Here is an 18,483-nt window from a genome sequence, read left to right as displayed (position 1 = left end):
AAATAAGAGGGAGTCGAACCTGCTGCTGTTTTCAATAGTGAACAGCTCAGAAGAAAAGCTTCAGGGGGTTATTGTGACTGTTTAGTGCTCATCCAGCTCTGCCAGCTCACAAGTTCATGAGTGCAACTACATTAGCTCACTATGATGGCAAGATGTTAGCCACACCTATTCACATAGTCGAGCTGATGTCACTTTGTGGTGCAACTGTTGCTTTTTTGAGTGATTTTTAGACTTTAGACAACTCAGGTGTTGTAATGGAGTTGATAGAATGACGGCATTTTTTTTAACAAGTTCTGAACTATAGATATAATAGATAAAAAAGAAACTGTAAAGAAACATTTAAAAAATATGAGAACGTTTGTGAGTGTGACCTCAGACGTGCCACTTAAGAACAAACCTGCCAGTACAAGTCGTTTGTGCACGGGGCCCAATGTGAGTGTGACCCATTTCCAGGCCTCAGGTGAACACACTGAGGTAAATAAATGATGTGTTTTTATCCACTGACCTATTACTAAGTCCCTCCCGTCCACCAGGCCCGCTGACACCAGCTCCTGGGAAACACCATCTGCTGTGTCTGGAAAGTCAGAGCATGAGAGACCGACTGTGACACATGGACCAAAACAGTGTATTTTAGACAAAAAAAACCAAAAACAAATATTAACAAAGCAACTTTAATATGCTCCACAACACTGTGGTTCCTAATGTGACTGTTAAAATAGCTGGGACTGAGCCACAGTACTCAGAGGACTGCTAAAAATAAACAAAAACACGCAGCTGTGTTGCAGCCCCTTCTGTCCCCAGTGCCGACAATTACTGAGAAGAGCTGATGCGTGGTTTCAGCTCTGGGTTACTAGAGCTCCGTTGTAAAAGAGGTAAAAGGTAGAAATTCTCAGTTTCTCTTACTGATTACCAACAGGTCTTAACTTCAGGATATTCTTTAAACCACATCATGCAGAGGTTAAAAAAGCTTAAAAAAAGAAAGTCCACTCACCTCTCCCTGGCATAAATTCAAAGCGGATGTCGTTTAGCTCCTTCTTTGAATTTCTAAAGGAATGAAGGAAAAGAAAGCAAGGTCAGACGAGTTCACTGATTCTGAAATTGCAGTATACTGTATAAAGGTATCAAGCACATGAAAATTGTGTTTGTAAACCAGTTTTTATGTGACAAAATTAAAAAATGAACATACCTTAACCTTAATACCAAACTAATGGGAGCCTTCACATCTCCAAAAGCAGTTGGAGCCTGTCAAAACACAGACAGAAGCAGAATAACAGCTTAGAAAAACAGCCAGCACATCTACTGTATAGGAACAGAAGAAGTGATATCATAAATACAAAGCGGCAACCACATGATGGATACATTTGGAAAACATTGTGTTGGTGAGATCAGACTGACCTGTGTGGGAGCAGCAGCAGCAGCAGCAGCAGTGGGCACGCCTGGTGTGAGAGATGCAGCCTGGGCAGTGGATTGAGTGTTGACTGGTGTGGGCTGCAGTAGAGCCTGGCCTGCAGCCTGAGGTAGTTCTGCCTGACCTGCGGCCATCGGCTGGGGTTGACTACTTAACGCCTCCGGAGACTGGAAAACCTGGAGGAGACAATTTCACTTCAAGTCTTACTGCTGTAATGCTTTCATTACCCCCCTCCCTGTACTGTATAATCTCATTATTTAATAAAGATGAAACAGAAACTCACCTCTGAATTCTGTGATCCCTCCTTCACTCTTGGTGACTGATGGAAACAGATGAAAGAAGGTGAGACTCAGAGAGGGATTTCACCAGGGCGCTTTTTAGCGAAGCAAAAAACAGCACGCATGGATGCGAAGAACACACAGGAAGTGAGAGAGGTAAACAGATTAAAAACGGCTCACTCGTTTACATGTCCCATTTATCAGCCCACTTAATTCATTGTTATCTCTTTAAGATGAATACAGTGATAGATATAGTGGGAACAGAGATACCATAATACTTCAGCTACCTTGGTGATATGAGATATGAGCGTATCTAGTGAGAGGCTTTGTTACTCTCTTGTTATGCTTTCTGGTTGTATTAGGCTCAGTACAATAGCCTCACTCATGGGAATATTGGATTACTAGGATTTTTTGCATCAGTGTGATTACAGCACATCTAATTATCAGATATTTAATTCCATGAATTTGTCAGAAATCAGTAAGATTACCTGAAAACTATCTAGACTGTCTTCTGATCAAGAAATATAAATATGTTATCTATAATTGAGCGGTAAACGAGTGAAGACATGTTCTGCAGTTTCATATTTCGTTGGAGTTTTAGATTTGAAAAGCTAAGAAGCGTGAGTAAGAGGAAAGTCACACAGTTATCAAGTCAAACAAGACAAAAAAACCAAAAAAACGTTAAGACCGATTGCAGCAATGTAGAGTCAGACAGGAAGAAGCCTTGCAGGCTCAAATGAAGACAAACTGACATGACTGTGAGGACATGATGTGGCGTCTGGGGCTGAATCTGATGTCTGATTCAGACAAAGCTACAGGTAGTGTATTCAGGCTGTTGCTGAGGAGACTGTGTTTGTCTTTACAACACACACAGACTTTACTCAGATGCTCAGCCCGGCTCTAGAGGAGTAATAATTTCATACTGGCACAGAAAAGAAAACATTGATTCCTTTGATTATTCTACGCCAGTTCATTTGGGTGTGGAGATGTGTAGAATAATTTAAGTTCAGTTTGCCAACAAGTAGCCTGTGACAAAGCAGCATGAAAGCAGCAGAGAGACTGTAAAATTTGAATTCCTTGATGGCAATTAAACATCAATTACAGGACTGATAAGTAGATTTGGCTCGTATTGATTAAAAGTGATTTTTGTCAGTATGAACAAAAAATGATTTAGAAAGAGAAATGGAAATACAGATGGCTTCCAGGAAAGGGAACTCTCATTCCTATGATTTTACAACTCTCTCAAACATTACTTTCAAATTCAAAGGAATTAATTAAGCTTAGTTTTCATTTATCTTCTCTAAAAGGACAGACAACTACCTTTAATTTCTGCTGTTTTCCATTGAAAACCACTTATTTTGTTCCTTCCCATGTGACAAGTACCTCACTGTTTAAAAAGACGCCTACTATACTGACTAATGGGCTCTGACGAGGTTAACTTGTGGGTCAAATTCCACTTGCATGTGACCAGCATGGGCAGATTTCTGCTCAGAAACGATGCAGTGAACCTTCCCTTTCAACAAACCCCATTGCGTAACAAAGTCCGGTAATCGCTAGTTGTCTACTGATTGGTTAGTGTAAAGTTATATAATAGCAGAACAAAATCAGTGGGGGAAGAGTTTAGCCATGCACAGATTTACCCTGGGAATCAACTTAATGTATTTGTATTGATCTAAAAGTGAAGATGAAAGCTGATAATCTCAAGATAAAGTTGAATATCTGACTAATTGGACACACTAACAACCTTTTTGTGTCCCTACAAGGTCTTTCCTGTCCCTTCTTGGCTGTTACATGTTCCCTAGCAGCTAACTAGTGCGGAGAGAGTCCTTCCTTGTTAGGGGAACGCCATCTGTATTGTTGTGGCAAGTGAACAACCCTGGACGAAGGCAGCTCGAGTGGGTAGGCGAAGCGCACTTGTCGCCTGGGGGCGCTAACAGGCTTCACCTGCTGCTCCTTGGCCGTCAGACAAGAACATACACACACACATACAAGGGGAGACTCAGTGGAGAGACAATGCACAAACATGCTACTGCACAGACATGAGAATGACCATTTAAAAACAGGGTACAGCGATTAAAAAAAGGACAAAGACGTGTGGAGTGTAACAAAAGTGTTAATGTGTGCAGTGCGCGTGAGAGGGAAAAACGTAACCGCGGGTTCACCTCACCCTTAAGGCAGCCACGGCCGCTTTACCCTCTTCGCTTTCTTCATCAAACTCGTCGTCGCTCCATTCCCACTCGCCGTCCTCCGTTTTATGCAGCCGGCCACTGGAACCTGGAACTCGACGTACCTGACACACACACACACAACTGTCTTGTTATAGCAATTAACCAAACATTTAAATGTATTTCAATAAAACCACAGCAATATAAAAAGATATAAACCTTTGTGGTCTTACCTTTTTTGACCTTTCTGTTATTGTGGGCGCCCTTTGAAGTAACTTCTCATGTAAATACTCATGGGTCTGTCACGAGAGGCAAGAAAGAAAAGGATGTCACTACAAAGTTCTCTCTATCTGTTTATTCTGAGTTTAGACTGCTCTCTGCACTGACCACTACACTGAATTGCTCTCAAGCCTTCACATAACTTGACTCCAGCACATACTGCCTGAGTGTGCTGCTGCTGCTGCTGACCCGATATAACCCTGCAAGGCCTCTCCGGTCATCAAAACAAGAGCTCCTGGTTGTTCTCTGCTGAAAGTACAAGACTCACAGTGACTGAGCTTTTTCTGTCCTGGCTCTCAGGTCAACTGCCAGTGTGATTTTTTTTGGGTCTTTAAATAATGGATATTTCATTTGAGAACATGACTTCAAATATATTACTACTGACAAACTCTTGTTACCCACAGATGGTGGCAGATTTCATTAGATGTTATGCAAATCAATGATTATTTGAAAAGGATTCCTTCATTATTCCCACACAGGGGGGTTGCAGTGTCACAGCAGCAAAGGGGACGGTACAAAAAAACTGCAAAATACCAGTTGTAAACAGTTATAATATACAGTAATGTACATCTTCCTTTCCAGCCAATCAAACCCCCCGCCCCCGGTATGCTGATGAATCAACGGTGAGATGACAGAGCCTGCCCTCTGCTGTACATGTAGAGTACAGGAGCTCCAGCTGCTGACCAGGTCATGTCCAGTAAACCAAGCAGGTCGTATTTGGGCTGTGTGACATGCTGAGCCAGCACTCTAGTTGTTCCAGTTGCCAGGGTGCTGGGCAGCCGGAGGCTGGAGTTAGACTGCTTATCCCTGCCTTTGTTAGAAGCAGCTCTGCACGGCCAATAATGAGAGGAATGCTGCAATGACCTCAGTTTGGGTCAGATACACTGACAAATTGAGCCAAGTGAGATGGAGCCTGACTCTCACAAACACCTCAGGGAGAGAAACTTTATTGTTTGTTTTTATCTCTTCATTCCTTTCACATTTTCCAACTGTAAATCATCCTTCGACCATTTCAAACTCTCTGGAGCTAAAAAAAAAAAAACTGTATATAAACACTGAAAGCATTCAGATTAATTTTCAACAGAGGCTAAACTGAGGCAATTTAGACACAATCACTTCTGCAGGCTCAGACTTTTACTCATCAACCAGCTCAACCTGTGCCTGATAGCCATGTTGCTGACTCATTCTCTGCCTGATTCAGTCTCAGGCCCAGAGGGAGCTCGAGCACTTACCTTTGCTTTCTGAAAGAATTTATGCTTCAACAGCTCTGAGGATGTCGGCCTGAAAAACAGCAGAACAACATGAATTAGCGCTGTTAATTTGACTTTCACAGCTTTTACGTTCCCAGTGACAGAAGAACTTGAGATGGTTTGTTTAATGGAACGACTGAAGCGTGGTGGAACAAAGTGATTGTGATCAGGACAATAAAAGCAATTATATGCTGCTTTGCTTAAACGAGTGCTTAATTGTGTAAATCACTGTCCACAAATGCACGTGTCACATTTTTTTGTGCTAAGTGCATAATTAGCATACTGCAGATGAAGCAAAAAAAAACATTGACGCTTTGCATCAAACATGTGTTACATCTTCTGAAACATCTCCATCTACTGGAGGAAAGTATTACATGACAAACTATATGAGCTTCCTGTAAAGAAGAAGAGTAGAACCAGCACCTCTTCTCCGGGTCCTTCTGTAGACACAGGGAGATCATCTTCCTGAAGGACTTGCCATATTTCTTCACCATCTCCTTGTCTGTGATGCCGGTCTCCAGGGTTGGAGGGTCGTTCTGCAGCGTCAGCATCAACACCTGAAGACACCGGAAACATTTTTTTAACTGATAACTCACAAAAAGGTGCAAAAATCCACAGGGGAAGTCAAAATGAACCGACTTTGCATTTGTTCTGCACCATTACAGTAAGTACACGTTTTTAGCTCAGTGCGCTCACCTTCATTGGCGGGTATTTGTGATAAGGTGCAGCCCCTGAAGCGAGCTCGATGGCCGTGATCCCGAAACTCCAAATATCTGCTTTGAAATCATAACCTCTCACCTGCACAGACACATCAAATTCATCTTATTCAACAACTTATTTGAAGATGTTCTCCTGTCAGAGTTTCTCATAAAGTCAAATTATATGAGCCTAGGCACCAGAGTCTTGTTATGGCACCGGGGAATGTTTAGTCTTACTAGAAATAAAGAATAATGGCAACAGAGCTTGGCTTTCTATAATAAGTAATAAAAGATTTAACAAACAGGTTTAAAAAAAGCAAGTAAAACTAACTTTGGGATCTTTGTTGCCAGTTGATCTGAATGTCTGTTAGTGCCTGCTTAGATAAAGATGTGTTGAGGACCGACCTGCTCCATGACCTCTGGGGCCATCCAGCATGGCGTTCCCACAAACGTCTTGCGCACTTTATTTCGAGTCATGTCACCACCTGTGGCTAGAAAGGCACTGACGCCAAAGTCTGGAGGAGGGGGAAGAGGAGAGGGAGGGGAGGGGACAAAGCAGTGAATCAATAAAGGAATTGTCAAGGTAGATTTTCCTCCACACGCTGGGCCTCCTGTGCATAAATATGAGTCAGCGGTCTAACAGGGGTTAAACGAGGCTGCAGCAGAGGTGAGGCGCAACGTTCTGCTGCTTCACACCTCATTTGAGTCACTGGTGACAAGTGACCTGTGCCGGAGGCTTTTTTTGTTGCCTTGTGGGTAAATACCTGCAATTTGTACTGAACCGTCGTCCCCGAGGAGAATGTTTCCAGCCTTTAGATCTCTGTGAAAGACAAAACAAGAATTTGTACGTTACATAAATGCTTCTCACAAGGAGCTTAACATAAAAAGTAGAGACATTTTAACAGAACATCTTTATGTGACTGACTCAGTGGAAGCATAGGGTCTCTTCTTTACTTGGCTGCTTACTAATAACTTGTCAAATTGATTGATTTAGGTAGAAGGCAAAGGCTTCAAAGCGTTCACCTTTAAAGACTTTATTAATCATTCACACACACACACACACACACGGTAGTTGATTTGTTCAACCCTGTTCAGCCTCCCCTGGTGGCGATAAGCCGATTCAGCAGGGACAGCTGTCTGACTGCCTGTCTGCCTCCCTGCACCCTCACACACACACACACAGAGTTGCACACACTGCCGCTCGGAGCCAATAGTGCCATCTCACCAGCCAGACAGAGTTGTCATAGCAACAGACTTTTGGAGACAGAGTCGAAGGGTCAAGCGAAAGGCGAGGAAATAAAAAGTAAAGATGGGCAGCGGGGGTCACCGAGGACAACAGTCAGCTCTTTCTGCCCGTCCTGCCTTTCGGGAAGTGAATGTACATTTTAAAAAAAAGAAAAAAAGACTAATGAGAGGACGTCTCTGACAGGGCGATGTCCCAGAACATTGTGAGCCATTAAACTGACTTAAACATCTTCTAACAGATTGTGTTTTCACACATTAACCCCCCAGACAGATTTTTAAAACCGTGCTGACGGGGACATAAAGAGGAGCTGCAGTCTCACCAGCGGAGCAGTTCACCGTGTTACCAGATGGGGGCACTGGAGTAAAAAGCTTGCAGCTTTTGATGAGACATATATGCAGTTGGATGATTCCAGGAAACAAAGTGGTCTCAATGAATGTAAAAATAGATTTGGTCTTCAGAGTACTGGTTCGGAGATGAGACATGACACAGCTTCCAAGAAACAAAGGCTCACTTTCACTGGGGGCAAATGCTGCAGAGGTAGATGTCACAGCGGGGCAGATTGTTGCCCCCTGGATCACCAAAAAGATCTATTACCTGTGTTCTTGGAAACTTACTGGGTTGAAGAAAAGAGTTGTAGCAAAAAAAAGTGAAGGAGGTGGAGTTGTGGAGCACCTCTTCGCCCGCAGCTACAAGCTGGAGGTACAATCTTTTACAAGCAAGCTACTCAACACTCACAAGGTGCTGAAAACTGTAGAGGACACAACCGGAGCCTCGGAAAGAGGAAGAGTGGTTGTGTAAATGAGAGAAAGTATTTGGGGACTGCAATCTTTTACAAGCGGCCTACTGAAGACACACAATGTGCTGAGAGGACTCAAGAGCTTACGGGTCACAGTTCAGATGTTTGTCCAAAAGCTGCCGAATACTTGAGAGAGTGTAGAGGCCTCTTGAGCCGAGAGAGCAGCTCCAGTAAAATACCACAGCCGACAGATCTCATGCTGACTGACAAGGGCAGGGAGTGGCCGCGGAGGACGAAACGGAGCATGTGTGTGACATATCAGGACCGATACAGGCTGGAAACAAAAGATTGGGGATTCCCATTCCCACTGCAGGGGCAAAAATGACTGCTGGGATGGCAGAAGTATCCAGAAGCACGGAGTGAGATACTGAGATACAGAGCAGGGTGTTAGGTGGCTGTATCGCTGTCTCCTCTAAACTGTGTTTGCACTTATCAGCTCAGACAGAAAGAGCTGTCTGTGTAGTAGTAGATGTGGTGAAAAAACTTTGATGTGCATTTGTGTCTAGACGAGCTACATTACGTAACCAGTCGGAGCGAGGGATGATGTAGGCAGAGGATGAGAAAAGGGGTGGACGAAAAGCGGACATGACAGCCTTTCGCTAGTGGCTTTTTTGAAAAACCACAGTTGGAGACAGACGTCTGTGCTCCACGGCTCTCCACGCTTGTCCCACTGTCACTTTGCTGACCTCATACACAACAGCTCGGCGACATCGGGTCACAATATCTTCCCCTTTTTCTTGCGCTCCTCCATCTGAGGGTGTTAGCACGTACAATGAGGTTATGATTTAAGTCTTGTAATGTGAGATGTTGCTTTTTAAGGATTTGAGCGGGACCACCTGAGGCTGGGAGTATCCCAAAATACACAACCACTGTCCCTCTTCTCACAGGGTCCGGTTCTGTCTTTCACCGTTTTAAGATTCAGGGCTTAAGCACGGGCCAAAGATATAAAGTATTTTAATAAGATATCGTGGGCTCAGTCGGGGCCAATTACCCATTCTGGCCGTGTCACAAGATCTGCTTACTTGTCATCGCACTTCTTTCATCTTCCCAGGGAAAAAAAAGGAGTAGCTGTAGGAATGTCTTCTGCCTCTTTATCTGGAAACGTGCCAGAGAGGCGACCTATGCTACTTGAAGAGAGAGAAATACCCCCCAATGCATTTATACTGAGCTCCCTTAATGATATTGGACAGTGAAAGTCAGTATCTATCAGGCCTAAGAGTCTGCAGCCATGCTAGAGACGAGTGTGAGGCTGTACTTGGCTACTTGTGTATAATATTTGCTGTGTTTGTTTACCATAACACCATGCTAACATTAGCCGATTAACACTAAACACAAACTGCGACTGAGGCTGGTGAGGTGAGGTGAGGTATTTAGCATTGGACAAATTTACTTTTTGACCTGAGGATGAAAAGTTCAGCTCATCGTGATACTTGGTAGGATTCTTCCTCTGGAGACAACGATCAATCTATCCAACAAATGAAATATATCAGTCTGGACCAAGCGACATCACCATCTCCAGAGCTACTTTGCCAACATGGCATTTGTCAGTGTTGAATTAATGAATTAGTGAGTAACTCAGTGGGTTCACATTGAGATGAAGAACTTCAGGCTATGAATCAGAGCCATGACTGTTTGACATCACCATCATCATTTACACTACAGTCATTTCAGCTTGTATAAACTTTACAAATGAATACTAATCTCCATGATTTAGGTTTCATTTTATGCTGGATTTTCAGTTTAATATGCTCCGGTCTGACAGCAGACAGTCCATGTACTGTAGCTGCATCATTCACAAAAGAAGGGATTGAGACGATCTGATCGCGTCCCTCCGCGCTCATTCAAGTAGCACTGAGGCTATGGTTCAATGCAGCAGATTGTAATGCACTGAGAAAAAAAAAAAGTCTGCAGAGTGTAGACAGTCATTAACATTCACAGGAGAGGAAAAGGAGGAGGGAGGGAGGAGGTGGTGACACAATGCACCATGCAAGTTCAAAGAAATACTGTAGCAGAGGAAAAAAGAAAAGGCCAACCTGCAGTTAAAGTCCCAACTCCTACCAGTCATCCAGCCATAATAACAAGAGCAATAATAGCCAGAAGAATAACCGGCATATTGTGCTTATTGTTTTGTGTTGAAAAACATTCCAGCCTGCCAAAGGGTTGCCACACATGAAGAAGTGTTTTGCAACTTGAAATTATTGACAATTCAACAAGATATGTGTGGTCCCTTCATATTTATGATCTACTGAAATGAAATCCAGACAGTAGCCAGGTGGGGACAGCCAGGCTATGAAACTGTCAAGAGGATTTATCATGTTCATCTGGCAGCCACCGCACCTCTCAGCTCCACCACTCACCTCCTGTGACATCACATCCTGGTGCCAGGCTCACAGTGCCCCTCGCAGAGCCGTAAAAAGAGAGTTTATGAGATGCCCCGTGGGTCTACTGTGGAGATGAAATACCCCCCTCCCTCTTTTAACCGTGCCCTTGTTGACCGCACAAATATCTGTCCTGTGTTGTATTTTGATCGCTTTTTTCCATACTGTTCTCATTTGGTTTTCTAAACCAATTTTTTTTATTTCTTATTTTGTCAATTTTTTTTGCTTTAATCTGCAGCGAGAGCCTCTCATCTCCCAGAGGCAGCGGAACTACAGCCATTACCTGATCATTAGCAAACCACAAGGCGGATCATTTCCCACATAGCCTCAGAAGACGTGAGGCTTTCTGAGAATGAAGTAAGAGCTCGCCACGATTCGAAGATCACTTTCCGATGAGTAACTCGCAGGGCTGGTTTTCTAAGACTCCACTGACAAAATCCAGACTGGTGTTCTCCTTTTGTCACGTGTATGGTGTCGACCTGCCGGTCAAGTTAGAGGACAAGTGCCACCTTTGAATCAGCGACTTTCCGAGCTGCTGTGAACGAGGAGGTGGAGGAGTTTGCCGTCTTGTGGTAAATGTCTCTGCCTGCGCCTACAGTCCAGGCCGCAAGACTCTAATTGCTTTTCTGCCGTCCTGGGGGCTGGATGGAACATATCATGTGATGCTTTTCTCTGCCTCGCCCCCCCTTGCCTCTCTCCGTCACCCCTGCCCCGAGGCTCCGGCTCATATGATCCAGCTTACACATGAGGAACGCACAGAGCCATACGTGAGCGTTTTTTCGTCAGCAAGACGCAGATCAACTGGTGTCCTCTCACGTCAATGTTTTTCAGCGCTGGGCTGGGGGGGGGGGGATCACCTCGCATTTGCTTATTCACAACGTCACACCTCAGAGGCGAGGGTTGGACAGATGAGATGAATGGATGATCTATTAATGATTCTCCAACGTCTCTTGAGAAAAGGGCAGAGAGTCGAAGACGGCTTTAATTCAGGAAAAACATTTCCCCCTCTGTGGCTCTGACCGATAACCCTGTCACATTATGCTGGAAGTGGATACTGAAATGCTGCAGCAGACGTACACCACAGTGGACTTTCCTTTTAATTAACAGTGCTTTATTTAATGTTTATGCAAATTTCTATATCTGCCCACAGTTTCTGTAGAATAATGCGATTTTTTAATCAGCAGGGCAACGAGCTGACAATCTGTTCTGTTCATCTGCATGGCTGAAGACAATACATATATACATCCCTCATCCCTGCCCATGGTTAAAGTCTTCAATCAAGCCTCCCTCTCTTGCCTCTCATTGGCATGCTACTCTGAAAGCTGCTCAGCACTTACCCAAGCCAAAAAAGCTATGCATTATTTACACGTGTAGCCTGTCCCGGGCTCTGTGTGTGCCAGCGGGGGAGAAAAAAATAAAAGGACTCATATGAAAAAGTGAGTAATGAATATTAAATACAGAGGAGGTAGTGTGATGGCTTCTACAGTCAGCGTGTTGACTGAGTTCATTGTAACAGCCTGAGTGCAGGGACTTAGCCAGGTCTTGAAATGGCTTAGAGGAGAGCTTTCAGCTTCACATTTCCTGTGGCAGGCAAATCTGCCATTGACACATTCTCCACTTATGCATATTCAGTCAGTAACTCTTTAAGATTATCAGCTCGGAAGTGGCATGTGTTAAGTCTATTTAGAGGTGTCTTGCAGCAGTTTCTGACTTGAGGTTGCTGCAGTGTCGTTAAAACATCGAGGGCTTACATCGTGTGTATGAACTTAACATTAAAAAGAAAGATTAAAAAAAAAAAAGCAAGAGGACACTTTGATTTTCTTTTTTTTTTCATTCCTATCCATTGTTTAGTAGTGAGCCATAAATGCATCGTTAATGCTCTTTCTTCTTCTGGAACACTTGTTGCAGCCCCATTAGTGAAGTAGGCTGCCTTATCTCCGTACAGATCCAAATGAATCTTGTGACCTTTAGGAGTGAAAGTGGCTGAGGTTGAAAATGCCACTTCCTGGGTACAGCCATGTGTCTGATTGGATGAGGAACACACATCACTTCCACGTACTTTACTCTGCACTGAACCATGAATGTGATTAATTAGCATAAGCTGGCAGAGTCGACGGTTACTTTTTTGACTAAGAGAGAAGAAATAACGCCCAATAATGGAAAGAACATGATGGAAACAGATAGCACACAATGGTAAAGGGCACATAATGATGCAATTAGTCACCATGATTAATAGAAATAGCCAGGCTAATGAGCACAGGTATTAGGAAAGTGCCAATGTGAACACGTCTCCATATAATGGTATTTATCAATTATTATGAAATCTGCATTTAAAAAAACTATTATTCACAAGAAATGGTTTAGTTGCTCAATTAAATGTAGGTTTAATCTATTTTTTTTATCAAATGTTCATCCCTCTGTTTGACAGTGGGAGCCTCTGAACAGGTTAGGTTATTACTACAAATAAACGTGCCACTACAAACACAAATGGACACAGACTCCAGTATACAAACACAATGTCCCATGGAGTCAAGGTCAGACAAAATATCAGTACGACAACTATTAATGGAGAGGAGAAAGTTACGTATCGCTGCTCCATAAACCCTCAAGGTGAAGCCTGTTAAAGCCTTGTGTACTTAGCCGTGATGAAAAGTCCAGTGTCACTTTTATTACAGCACCAGCGTGGAGGGGCAACAAGCCTGGTTACCTGTGGATCTGCCCGTTCTTGTGTAGGTACTCCAGGCCCTCGAGCACGTCTTTCAAAACAGTGGCTATGCTGGCCTCGTCCAGGACGCCCGTCTTGTGTTCACCTCGAGAGATGACATGTTTGATCACGTCCAGCACGGAGCCTGGCGAACCAAAAAAAAGAAAGAAAAAAAAAAAAGAATCGGTTATTAGAAAGTCTGGATTTATAACATCGTGCTTCATTTTTCTTTGCTGAAAGCCACATTTGTGATTGTCAGCGTTGGTGACAAAGACGCATGAAAACTATCCAGCAAACAACCCAGGGTAAATAAATTGTCTCGTTTCGGGTCTAAACTGATGATCAAGCTCGGCGCGTCTGTGAGAAAGTCCCCTCAGGCTGGCTGATATCATTTGTTAAGCCTATCCTAAATCAAAACTTATTTACGAAAACACATACTTCCTGGTGGATTGGCAGACATTCAGTCACAATAATTCATGTATAATCTTATATTGTTTGGATAAATTAGATTGGGGGTACACAAAGACCTTTTCCCAGTTCCACTCCCATGATCCACGATGAATTTTACAAGGGGAAAAAACGAATGATTTAGCTGTGCTAAGACAAAGTGCTCCCACCACAAACATCACTATAACCTTTTAATTTGGCCACAGCAAAAAAAAGAAAAAGAAAACAGCAATGGAGGGCGATGAATCCAAACATTCATTACCACACGTTGTATGAATGGTGATCTATGTTGTGCAATCTATGTTTTTAGAAAGTAAAGCCATTATCTACTAACACAGAGAACCGTGTCATTGACTAAATGGCAGGGGGACTTAAATTTATGGTGTCATTACAAAACATTTTTTTAAACTTGGTCCATTGAGCCAAATTAGATTATAGGCTCAGAGGATTTTTGTTTGAAGTTTTCCCACCAAATGAGTTTCATTTAGATGTGGAGCTCACAGCTGGTAATCAGATAACGTGGCTGAGGCTACTGTCGGAGTCATTTCATTATTCACTGTCTACAAAAGCGGCTCTAGGATGTGGCTGTGGATGACATCATCATTTCAGACTCCTCTGCAGTCAAACCCACAAATACAAACTGAGCTCGACAGTTAAAAAAAAAGAAAAAAAAGAATACACAATGTGTGAGTGTTATTGTGGCATGAATCTGCCTCCGAGGCCTTGTGAAGTAGGTCGACATCTGCAGTACAGTGCAGTGCAGGTTAACGAGTCAAACTGTCTGCGTCTTCAGTTACTCCCCCGGCTGAATGGAGAAGTGGTGCAGCTCCGTCAACTTCCCCCCGGCCCGGTTAGGACCGAAAAAAAGAAGACAGGTCACTCGCCATATCTGCCTCAGCCCGGCTCCGGCTGAATAAAAGGAGCGCTCTGGATTAAAAATGTCAGACTGTACGATTTCCTTTGTGCCACTTTCCACAGAATAAAGAACATCTCTCTGAATAGAGGTTTGGTATTTGCATTTGGCATGACAGAAAATTGGGCGACACTGGCGAATGGAGGGGAGGGGGGGACAAAGCAGAGAAGCAAAAAGAATGCCACTTGCCTGACAAGCTTTATTGTGCTGCAGCGAAACACAAACACAAACATCACACTGCCACACTGCCTATCTGTCCCTCCCCTCTCTTGCTCTCTCTCTCTCACACACACACACCCCTCAGCCCCACACACACACACACACACTGAGCAGCACTTGCAAACAAAAGCTGGAAATCGCCTTTTCAAGGTCCCGAAATGCTGTCCGCGACACAATCCCAGAACTAAATTGTGTTTCAGCAGTCGCGCCAGGCTGAGGGGTGCACAGATATTTATTTGCTCAATCACTTCAGGATGTCCTCGCCTGCAGGCAGCGCTCGGACTCGGTCGAGGCACTGGCTGCATTAACCGGAGGAGCTGACAATGACGGGGCCACCTGAGACTGAGACAGTGTTATTGCAGAGAGAGTCTTAGACACGACGAGTGGAGAGACAGAGTGAGGAGGGAGTGAGGGAGTGACGACGGGTTCAGTGGGTTCTTCGTGCAGTTGCAGTGCACAGTGGGAAACGTGCGTCTGAGTGTGGGAGATAGTGGGTGCGCATGCGAGCGTGTGAGTGAGTGAATTGGCAAAGAAGCGGGAGGAAGAGTGTAGGAAGAGTGCAGCCTCGTGTCTCTGATGTGACAGCTCTTTGAAGCTCATTGAGAAAAGACAGCCTGTTTGATTCCCCCCCCACCCCACCCCCACCCCTTCTCTGTTCTGCGCACACACGGCTCTCTCCTCTCTCCTCTCTCTCGGTGCTGCTGCTGCTTCTCGAAACCCCGACGTTCATCTCCTTGTCTCGAGATGGCTGGAGGGAGGAGAGGAAGTGACAAGAAGTGACAGGTGACAATGAGGAGAAGCGCTGAGAGGGGAGGAGGCTAAGTGAATAGAGTCAAGTTGCAATTACAGGGGAGATGTAGTGCTAATGAGCCAACAAATTAAGAGTATGCGATTAAAGGCGACAAAGACGCTAATGTGCTGGACCTTATCCTCGCTCACTCCGCTGCATATGAGAAGTCACACCCTTACTCTATCCATCTGTGTGATGTTTGCACACCATGCATAAGGCTGACCAACCATCTTTAGCTTAGTGTAATTCCAGGAAACGGGGGGAGACGGCCGGCCTGGTTCTGTCCAAAGGTAATAAAATCTGTCCGCCGGTAACTCACTAACTAAAGCTCACTAATTAACATGTTATATTTAGCTTGTTTAATCCAGAAAAAAACGGAAGTGTAAAAAAGGTATTTTCTGCTCATTAGTGAGCTTTAAAAATGTGCTGTTAGGCAGATTTTGTTTTAAACTGCCAAGGTAAGCTGCTGGCTACTGCTGGATGGAGCTACATATTATTTACCGTACAGCAGTAACAATAACAATCCTCTCATCTAACTCTTAGCAAAAGAGGCGAGTAAGTGTTATTCTAAAAATGCCAAACAAGAAAGCAGGGGAAAAAAACTCACAGAAGATGAAAGAAGAGTGTAAAACAAGAAATGGTGTACAGTTAGTAAACGTCTTTCTCTTTAAGCTGAGGTTGCATCGAGGGGAGAGATCATCAAGTGCACACAGCATGACGTGGGCTTTGGAGGATCACCAAATGCCAGCCTTGTCAGCCTCTTTCAGATTCATCTGATTGAACTCTTCATGCTTCATTAGGCTGCTTCAACATGTTGACACTGACTGACAGCTTCACAATCCAAGGGGTCATTTGCATGGGGAAGAATATGGCCTCCCAGACGAATGACACCTGTTGGCCCGGTCTGAACGGTGCATGTCTGAGCCTCCAGTGGAGGAGTTGAACACAAATCACAGGGAATAAATGAAGTCTTGACTAAGCGCGCTGCTGTGTAATAACCAAACCCTTAGGAAAATGTCAAATTATCGTTTCAGTTACATGCTGGATTAGCCAAAACTCCTTCTTTCTCAGGATTCACTCATCCATTAGCTATACAGCTTATCCTTTGGTACTGAAGAAGGGCGGGCTGCACCGTGGTGGACAGGACAGGTCGCCAGGAAGTTAACACAGCTCCACTTCATCCAGCAACATCACCTTTCAAGTGTTTTCCGTTTTTTTTTTTTGCCTGGTCGGAGCAGGACGTTTGAGGCCGAGGGAGAGGATGAGCGAGTGAAGTGGGGAGCGGGACGGGGGTGAGGGGGTGGACGAAGGAGATAAGGACCGGTGCCAACTGTGTGAAAGGACGACGAGGAATGCCAAAGCGGAGTTGCAGGGGCAGAGGGAGGGTGGGGCATGGGAGAGGTTGTGGCGAGGCATGGGGTGGTGCAGAAAGTTGTTGAAGAAGAGGGATTGTTGGCTCAGCCTGAGGGAGGAATCTATCAAAACTTTTAATAAGTTCCATAATTTCCTCAGGGGGGGAATGAACATCATGATACGAAAGTGAAGAAAGGTAGTTTTTGCACGTATATTGTCGTCACTCCACCATCCAGGCTCCCTGTCAGCATTTTGGAAATAGCTGAGGGCCACATCATGATGTGACAAATCCACCTGGCTCCAAAACTTGACTCAAGTCTTTTCATATGGTGAATTCATAGAGTCGGTGACAATCTGCCTTGAGCTGTGTTCCACTCTGAGTGGCACTCGATTGAGCTCGGCAGCGGCGGTTGTAGGTCAAGGAAGTCTGCTCATTAATCTTCTGGGAATGCATTCCCCTGCTTGCTTTGCCATGACTCATATTATACTCTCCCCCGTGGGTTTTTCAGTGGACGTCTCTCTGATTGGAATACAGCCGGTGACAGGTAGCGCGGCGCTCTAACGAAACAGTTGTTCACATGTCAGATTCAGAACAGGAATTTCCTGAAAAGCCCTGAGCTTTCACAGTGTACCAGCCGAAGATCTCGGCTCTGCAGGTTCGGCCTTGCATGGATTTGCTAGAGCGGTGGGGCGGTCTCAATGAAGATTAGATTTTTTTTTGAGTCCAACGTATGACACGATGTGTGAAAGAGCTGGAGTATGCAGTGCCTAAAGCATTTAGGGAATTTGCATGTAAGGTTCTTGACGTAAAGAGAGTCAAATACAGGGTAGTGGTGCAGCATGTGCCCGAGGAAGACCAGACACGTGCTGTTTTGAAAGGGCCAGATGCCAAACAGCAACATGAAATGTCCCACTGATATCTTTGATTGAAACAGAGTGTTATTTGATTTATCTGAGCCTGCACACAGACGTGGTGCACAGTGCGTCACGTGTTGCTTCAGATGTAACAAAAAAAAAAAAAACATCTTGCAGTAAAGGCGTGCACCAAGAGTCAGTAGTGACATAAAACTCACAGCATATGCCACAAAAACAAGTACCTTCTGTGAATTTTGTCTCCCGCCCAAGTAGCTTTTGGAAACGTCCTCAAATTATTCAGCAGTTACTCCGCAACTGCTCCTTCAATCTGCTACTAAACTCTCTCTCTAATGTTGTAACTGTGGTGAATGAGTCGGTTTGAAGTGCATCTCGAACTAATGTGAGTGTACTGGCGAACAAACATGATACTATGTAGTACAGTCGTCTGACAGCATTCTTCTCTATTAGGAATGAGACCTGTAGCAATGCACTCTTCTGATTTTTCACTTTACGAGGAAAAACCATCAATAATAAACAATGTGTGATATATTAATGTCAAAACATGTCAGGGCCTTTTCACATCAGCTGTTAAAGCTGTTCTCGGTCTGAAGGATGGAGGACGGAGCCAGAGTGTGGAGGGTCTCTGTCTCACGCTCCATAAAGCCAGAGGAGCAGACAGGAGCTGGCCTTCCTCAGGCTGGGAC

General features: G+C 44.3%; 1 protein-coding gene across 3 annotated transcripts in view; it reads right to left on the bottom strand.

Moving 5' to 3' along the window:
* Positions 1–18,483, bottom strand: part of oxsr1b (oxidative stress responsive kinase 1b) — a 37,319-nt gene that overhangs the window by 3,275 nt on the left and 15,561 nt on the right. The window contains exons 4-17 of one of the 3 annotated variants that reach the window (XM_085763666.1): positions 13,206–13,347; positions 6,843–6,898; positions 6,484–6,593; positions 6,077–6,178; positions 5,804–5,937; positions 5,363–5,411; positions 4,085–4,150; positions 3,854–3,976; positions 3,562–3,639; positions 1,692–1,727; positions 1,396–1,584; positions 1,187–1,242; positions 992–1,044; positions 506–574 (exon numbers count right to left, since the gene is read on the bottom strand). In XM_085763666.1, the coding sequence (XP_085619792.1) occupies positions 506–574; positions 992–1,044; positions 1,187–1,242; positions 1,396–1,584; positions 1,692–1,727; positions 3,562–3,639; positions 3,854–3,976; positions 4,085–4,150; positions 5,363–5,411; positions 5,804–5,937; positions 6,077–6,178; positions 6,484–6,593; positions 6,843–6,898; positions 13,206–13,347 (1,263 nt within the window). Of the gene's footprint in view, positions 1–505; positions 575–991; positions 1,045–1,186; positions 1,245–1,395; positions 1,585–1,691; positions 1,728–3,561; positions 3,640–3,853; positions 3,977–4,084; positions 4,151–5,362; positions 5,412–5,803; positions 5,938–6,076; positions 6,179–6,483; positions 6,594–6,842; positions 6,899–13,205; positions 13,348–18,483 lie in introns of all 3 variants that reach the window. The other 2 variants (XM_085763667.1, XM_085763668.1) reach the window with 2 other exon arrangements.

The sequence above is a fragment of the Trachurus japonicus genome, chromosome 20 (genome assembly GCF_045865225.1).
Source record: "Trachurus japonicus isolate A0001 chromosome 20, Traja_1.0".
NCBI classification, from domain to species: domain Eukaryota; kingdom Metazoa; phylum Chordata; class Actinopteri; order Carangiformes; family Carangidae; genus Trachurus; species Trachurus japonicus.
This window is presented reverse-complemented; position numbering and strand designations above follow the sequence as displayed.